Raw genomic sequence first — 8,186 nt, forward strand, 5'->3', positions numbered from 1 at the left:
GGACACGACCAAACAATAGCTTATGAATTAACCACCGCAAAACGAAAGCTAGTCACGTTTTGTTTCGTTTGTTTTAGCGAACTCGATTTTTTTTATATATATATAATATTATATATTATTATTATCACAATAGGTTTTATATTTTCGGTGGAGTTCTGTTGTGTGTGTGGGTTACACGGAGGTTTTTCGTTTGATATCTTTATATGTAATTATTACCTGAAAACCAACCAAACCCACAACACAATCTTTCTGTAAGTACGTTTTTGTTTTTAATGATTACATACCAGCTATGTACTGCATAATAAATGTTCACTCAACGAAGCTCACACGCGCATAAAGAGTGAAACTGTTTGTTTGATATCCCGGCTATCGATATGGGTGGAATTCTTTTACAGTGCTATAGTAAAAATGTTCTTTGAATTTTATTTAATGAACCAGACCATTCGATAGGTCAAGGATATTGCGAGTAATTAAAAATATGACGTGCTCGGGTATACGCGTATAGGTATAATAAGTAGTACGTGTTTTCTCGGGAAACCTCACTGATGGTATAATACCACCTTGAAACCATGCACTCATCGTCCTGTGTTAATAATACCTAATACAATTAGATGCGGACGAGGATATACACTGACTCGTTTTTTATTATCCGTTTGACCGGCCGATCCGAATCTGTTACTTCACACCTATACGCGTCGGCGCTAATACGACCTTATATAGGGCTGCTATACTTTCCAGTTTGGCCGGGGCTAGTTTGTTTACTAGTTTTGAATAAACAGTTTAATATAGCGTCCCGTTGAACCGATTAAGTGTTTTAAACGGCCAAATGCCAACTGTACCAGTATCGAAGTTCAATGGTTTATGTTAACATTTCGTCTATTACTAAACATGTCTATAGTAGAAAAACAATATTATACTCGTAAATAGATGATAAAATAATCTATAGTTGATTATTTTATGGAATTAAAAAGTCCATTTTAAAATTATTTTTCCTGCTCGGTAACGACAATTATTGATGAATAAATTCATTGTTTTCTGTTGTCCCACAACAATTTTTATTATCACTTATCGTTAATAATTGATAATTTTGTCGGTTAATCGTCATTCCGATTGGTAACATTGAATTCGTTTTTACCTTACCTATATAATAATATGTCGTAGAGTGCTGCCCATTTCGTGTGGTATTCAAACTACAATTACATAGTGTATGAAAACCAATGGTTGGCCGCGGAGGAGTGAAATTCATACAAAAATATTTGTCCCTACTTAAGTACCTAAAATAAAGTAACCCTCGCCTTTTTTATAATTGTAAATTTCGATCTACTCAACAACAAAAATATTTCGCTGTTTTATATTATAATATCAAATATTTAATGTAGGTACCAACATTTGCCACTCGTATAGCATATTATAAAAGCTAATATAAGCAGACAAAAATTTAAATACGATTAGTTATAAACTAACATTTATAACATATAGATTATATACACACAAAACACATTAATGTAATATTTTTTCAGATATACGGATCCTAATCATGAACTGACAGTTGCGTACTCAAAAAAAGATGTCCGCCGAATGCCCAGTGCGCCAGTTTTACCGTCAAGAGACATATTTCGCAGAAGCAATCGAAGCAATAATGGTATCGTCGCTTCTGAAAGTGGTGTGTATATCATATATTTAACTGTTACATAATCATCAAAGTGATTATTTATAAAGTTACTGATTACCTATCGTTATAAGTAGAGGTCGGATTTTTATGACTACACATTTGTTTCTGGTGTATACAGTTAATGGAAGTAAGATATATTTACAATTCATGAATCATAGAATTCATAGAAAAAATTTATTTTGCATAAAAGTCATATTTCAGAGGTTAGAGAATAATCATTACGTGGAAGAATATTTTAGAATAAAAATAACATTTTTATTTTATGGAAATATTTTTCCGAAGACAATAATTAATAATAATAATATTACATATTATTTTTATGCGCCAATTCCGTTGTTGTTGTAAACAAAATTAAACACAATAAATTAAAACTGTTATTGCAAACCAAATTAATTATATAAATTTAAACTGAAAAAGTTTAATGATTTATTTTTGCATGATATTAAAAGAATATTTTGCATTTTAAAGACATAAACATCATATTTAAAGGATTTTAAGGGAATATAAATTTTACCTCTTATTACTAGAATATTTTCTCGTCATCTTAATACAAATTATTATGCTTTATTCTGCAAGTCATTTAAAAAGCCAGCTCTATGAATTGGTGTGTAGGCGTGTAGCGTATACCAAACATAAACAATAAACTTAATCTTGAACATTTTTAAAAATTATCAAAAATATATATTCAAATATAGTAACAATTAAAGTACAATCAATGCAAATTACATTAATATATTTTAATTTTATCGTAGATCTACTCAATAAAAAATAATTTTAACACTTGTAACCCTTTAGTACTGGATTGAGTAGTAATAATGAATTTTGAAGTTGAAGAACAGTATTTAATTTACAAATGATTTATTATAATTAAATAGTCATTATGGTAATAATTCAAAATACAGCCTTAGTTATTAAATAAAATATTGTAAGCACTGATAATGTTATTCGATAATTTGAATATTTATCCCGAAATAATAAAATTATTTTAAGTGCCAAGTAACAAATTATTGTCACGATAAACATTAATGTTCTAGGACTCAGATATCAAATAACCTAAAAGCTCCAAAAAGAGTCCCTTTTTACTAAGGCTGGTCCGACTTTGAGGTCAAGTACCTTCGCCTGGGGTTTATCTCAAAATGGTATTAAAACGCTTCAAGTATTTTTTGCCTATATGAAGAATACCTTGTGATTAAAATGTATTATAATAATTTTCTCATTGCTATTATAATATTGTATTATTTGCATATTAATACATTATATTTAATTCCTTTAAATGTTCCTCCTCGCTTCACTCGTCAACATACCACTTTTAATTTACCTACCTCCTCGACTAATATTATGATTTAAATGAACCACTTCGGCGCTGTATATTTATTGCCAATGCTGACCCCTTCTTTTCTATCACACAAACCTAACCAAGTACTTTTAACGATTTTACTTCACTGTTATATTATTACACTTGTAACTGTAATTTTAATTGTATCAATATTAATTGTAAATTAGGCTCACGTCCGTATGGTAAGCTTAAATAAATAAATAAATTATTAGGATTCATCTTTTTTATTTAGTAAAAACTAAAACGTCCATTGCACAGTAATATTTAAAGAAATACGAATCTACCGAGTCACGTAAATACATAATCGTCACCCGATTTCGCCTATGAATATAATTATTATAATTTAGGTATATCGTAAATTAAATAATTTCACAGTTTTACCTATTAACTATTAAGTACCTATCTAATTTTACCTATTATATATTTATATTACTATTACTTAAATAGTGTAATTTAAATGTTTCAACTTCGATTTAAATCTCATGAAAATAATATTATGATGATATTTTGTCAACCATTAGCTATTAAACTATTAAAGTCAATTACCAAAATCTCGCCACTTTTCTATTTCTACTTTTATTTAACTTTTACTTTTAAACTGAAATAAATTACAATTTATAGTTACAATACCTATTCCATAATAAACTCTAATACCTAACTATATTTTAATAGGGATTTTGAGTGCTTAAAAAATTATTTAATAATGTCGATTATTATCATTACAGATGGTATTACAATGGTTGGTTTTCAAAGACTTGGCACCGTACGTGGCTACAAATTCGAACAACGACCGTTACCTATGGTCAAAGACAGAAATCGTAGCGGTAGCGATCCACTCCATCTATACTCAAGTTCTTCTGACGAACATGTCGGTTCTCCTAAGTATGATGAATCTATTTTTCTATTTATATAACTACTGTAATGTTCAATTTCGTTTTGCGTTTATGCAGCTTGGATTTAGTAGTGCCTCAATCTAGCCTGACCCGCAGTCACGGTTGTTTATACGAACCAAACGATAATCACCGGGATAGTTCCCAGTACGTGGGATTCGAACAAATGTGGCAAAATAACAATTACCAAATGGAGGTATGTCTATAAATTATATTTTATACACGCTACCTCTGAACTATAACACATGATAAATATAAATACCCAATAAAATAATACTAAAAAAAAAAATATTTTAATTTTTTTTCAATTACTTACAGAGATCCTGTTCTTCCGTTGACGAAAACACTGGGAGGACTTGGCCAGACTCTCTAAGTGACGAAGATTGTGCTAAACTACGCCCTCTCTTATTCCTCGAACTTTCCTCCATGTTTGATAGCGCTGGTATACCGTTTCATAAAGGAAAACCACATAAACGCAAAAGAAGAGAAGGTAATTAAAACAAATCCAGACAAATATTACAAGTTTTGTTTAATAATTTTTTATTGATTATTACTGTTTTACCAGAAGGTACAATTTTTGGTGTTTCGTTGTCGACGCTAGTGGACCGCGATGAAGCTATCGCCAACCGTCGCGTTCAAGTTCCTTTAATTGTCCAGAAGGTCCTTGGACAATTGGAGAAACGTGGATTAGGTGAGCAAGGTCTATTGCGTATGGCAGCTCCTAAGGCGAAAGTCGATAAACTTTGTGGTGCTGTCGAGAAGTTTTTCTATGCCAAGCACGAAGAAGCTGATCAGCTGTTAGAAAAATGTTCTGTTCATGATCTAGTTGCTTTCCTGAAACGTTTGCTCAGAGACTTACCCGGGTTATTGCTCACCCACGAGCTGGTCAATTTGTTTTACCAGAGCTACTGTAAGTATCTAGTGACCTATACTCGATTGTATTCTCTATGAATTGATTAAGAGAGTCCTATTAAACAAACTGTTTTAAACCATTATGTTATTCTTAACTTACAGCTGTACTAGATACTGTAAGGGCTCTAAACCTATTGGTGCTACTGTTACCTACAGAAAACAGGGCCACATTGCGTGCCCTTTTACAATTCATGTCTAAGCTGGTCGAATATCAGCAAAGACACGACCTAGAAAATAAAATGACCGAACACAACGTGGCCATGATTATTGCACCGTCTCTATTCCCCCCTAGGTAAGATATAAACGAAAAATCGTATATGTAAAAATTATAATTATATATTTTTTTAAATTATTATTAGGTCTGTGTATTTGGAGAAAAAAGACTTGCAGTCACATCTGGATCAGGCTGCCCGAAGCTGTCGTCTAACCGAAACTCTAATGAACCACATCGAAGAGTTATGCTTAGTTCCTACCGACCTTATGACCCAGCTGAGACACAACAACGAACTGTACCAATGCAGACTGAAAGAAAATAATAATCCAGTGAGTACACATTGCTTGACACTTTATATTTATGTTATTACCAGTTATAACTATAAATAACACTAAACAGGTGGGGCTATAATTAAATAATCTTTATTTAATATTAATTTATTACATTTTTAACTGTAATAATCGTTATATTTTTTAGGTAAGAAGGTTCCTTGGAAAAAAGAAAACAGATATTGTCACCAAAAAGATTAATAATGAGGTAGATTATCAAGACGGCGTAGTCCGCGTTGATGCGCCTCAATTTCGGATTTCTGGTATACCATTGTTCTTATCTGATTCCACCACAGTCGGCGACGTAATACTTAAGTAAGTATATTCCATAAACCATCGTATTATCGTAGCATATTTAATTTAGCAATTGTCACGTATTCATTATTAATGTACCCATTACACTTTTAAAGGATTGTGGAAGAAGCTGCTAAACAAACAGTGACAAAAAATGGGCACATAGGCAAACCTGGCCGCAAGGACCTCAAGTCAAGGGCATTAACTGAACTTGCCCCCAATGGAAACTTGTCGTGCTTGTTAACTACTGCTGATCCTGATATGGCCACTCGGACACATTTCCTATACGAGACTGGTGGCAATATCGGTAATACATCACATTTAATAGCTTAAATTATAAAAATTAGTATTAATTCTTTAATTGACTACTCGTCACTCGATCGAACGATTTGGTATTTACTTATAACTTTATAAGAATTTAATTTAAAATTGTTTCAAAAAATGTTTTGTGTATTCAAATAAGAAGTTTAGAGTTTAAAAATGTTAAAGTCATATAAATAATCACATTCAAATAATAATTTTTATAAAAAAAATAGTATAGTGATTAAATATTTTTTTCCTCACCAAAAAGTAAAAAACTAACATTGTACACTATTATTTAACCAACAGCTCCTTTTATCAGTTTAAAAACCTGAAATTACTCGAGAATTAATTTATCAATATTTTACATTATTATACATAATTATTTAAACTATGTACTCGCATATTATACGACAATGTACTCTACTCGTACTTATTAATAGTAAAAAAACCAAAAATGTTTTTTCGTACAACGTGTTCAAGAAAAGCTTGAAAATCATCGGACTGAAATAACTTTAAAAATCATGTGTTCAATAACTATTAATTTTTTCACTGTATTTCACATTAACTAGCGAATTCGCCAAAACTTAAATTTGAAACAACTGGTATTTTGCATTATTTTTTATTCATTCTTGTGTTGATATGTTTCGGCGGCAATATAATGTACTCATGTGTATTTTTTACGGTTGTGTACAGGTCAACGGCGCATAGAACCCACCGCCAACATGATGGCTGTATACCAAGTGAACCCGAACGCTCAGTGGTTTATCAAATGTGATCACAGAAACGGCATGACGCACATATGACTGACATAATGTCGTTTGAGTTGCGTTGCTTGAATTGATTTCTGTGTGATCAGTAGGGAGAGTAAAACCAAAAATCCATCATATAATTTTATATTGTTTTGTTGACACCGATTTATATTTATATTTTATACTGTACATTTTATTAAGATGCATACATTATTGTTAATTCGTATTTGTATCATTATTATTATTATTTTTATTATTATTGCTATTTGCTACCTACTTGTTAATGAATTATGATACCAACAACTATAATGACGTAATTTATTTATACATATATATATTATTTTTTTATTATTTACTTTATTGTCGATCAAAATGTTGTATGAATAAAAATAAGGACAAGATAAATTATTATATATTATAAAATTTTAATAATACAACTATATTTTTTTTTGTTTTTACTCTTGACACTTTATATTGTATTAAAAGTTAAATATTTTTTATCTGATACACTTTGTCAATATCGAAATTCAGTAACATCTGTCAGCATATGATTTTTGTGAAAAATATTATTAAAATCATTAAAACTCAGCGTATACAATTTATACAAATTTTTAATAGTATACAATATTATTGTCATTTGTTTTTTTTTTATTATTATTTAATGTTTTATTTTTTTTTTTGTAGTTGCACATATAATTGAGCATTGTGACAAGTTAGAACTCTTTTATTGAGCTATAACTATTATTTTCGTTTCAACTAGTAAATGTGTAAATGTGTGTGTAATTTAAGTTCAAAGAACTAAATTATATCAGCCTTAAAAGCTGCATTAAATATTTATACAATTTGTTAACTTTTATTCATAAATTGTGTTAATTCACCCGTTCATGAGAATTTTATCCTAAAAATTATGGTTATCTATAGTTAGCATTCAGCTGATAATGCTGCAAGTACCAACGTGCAAAAAAATGCAAATAATACAAGACATTGTGGAAACTATTATAAAATGGTATAATATGTGATTATTATGACTTTATTTATATATTTTTTAAATCTTTAATAATTATTCATCTGGCTTTATAATTTTATATTAGTTTTAAAAAATAAACGCTCGTTTTCTAATATTTAAAATAATGATTTCTATGACAACGTCAATTTAATTATATTATCACTTTTTATTTATCTACATATATCAGCGGATCTCAAACTCTAGCACGCATACCACTGGTGTTACACGGATAGCAGTATAGACTTGTGGTAGTAGTACTGAAAATTAATAAATTAATATTTTTACTAATCGTTTGTAGTGGTTCTAATATTATTTTATGTGTTGTGTAAATAATTACTAAGTATACTGTTTAATGTACCTTAATTATTATTTTCTATATTATTATTGTTTTTTTTTTTATGTAATATAAATTTAAATAGTTCCATTTTAAGTTATTAGTAGTACAAAGACCTATCTATAGTAAAAATATGAGTGGAACGCG

The 8,186-nt window shown here is 29.7% G+C and overlaps 1 protein-coding gene across 2 annotated transcripts in view; it reads left to right on the top strand.

The window, feature by feature from the left end:
* Positions 1–7,549, top strand: part of LOC132931531 (rho GTPase-activating protein conundrum) — a 63,252-nt gene extending 55,703 nt beyond the window's left edge. For both annotated transcript variants that reach the window (XM_060997433.1, XM_060997434.1), the window contains exons 5-14: positions 1,521–1,663; positions 3,734–3,890; positions 3,959–4,094; positions 4,217–4,388; positions 4,464–4,808; positions 4,913–5,102; positions 5,170–5,353; positions 5,502–5,668; positions 5,764–5,954; positions 6,644–7,549. In XM_060997433.1, the coding sequence (XP_060853416.1) occupies positions 1,521–1,663; positions 3,734–3,890; positions 3,959–4,094; positions 4,217–4,388; positions 4,464–4,808; positions 4,913–5,102; positions 5,170–5,353; positions 5,502–5,668; positions 5,764–5,954; positions 6,644–6,753 (1,795 nt within the window). In that variant the 3' untranslated portion in view covers positions 6,754–7,549. The remainder of the gene's footprint in view (positions 1–1,520; positions 1,664–3,733; positions 3,891–3,958; positions 4,095–4,216; positions 4,389–4,463; positions 4,809–4,912; positions 5,103–5,169; positions 5,354–5,501; positions 5,669–5,763; positions 5,955–6,643) is intronic.
* Positions 7,550–8,186: the final 637 nt, after the last annotated feature.

This window comes from Rhopalosiphum padi, chromosome 1 (assembly GCF_020882245.1).
Source record: "Rhopalosiphum padi isolate XX-2018 chromosome 1, ASM2088224v1, whole genome shotgun sequence".
Taxonomy (NCBI): Eukaryota; Metazoa; Arthropoda; class Insecta; order Hemiptera; family Aphididae; genus Rhopalosiphum; species Rhopalosiphum padi.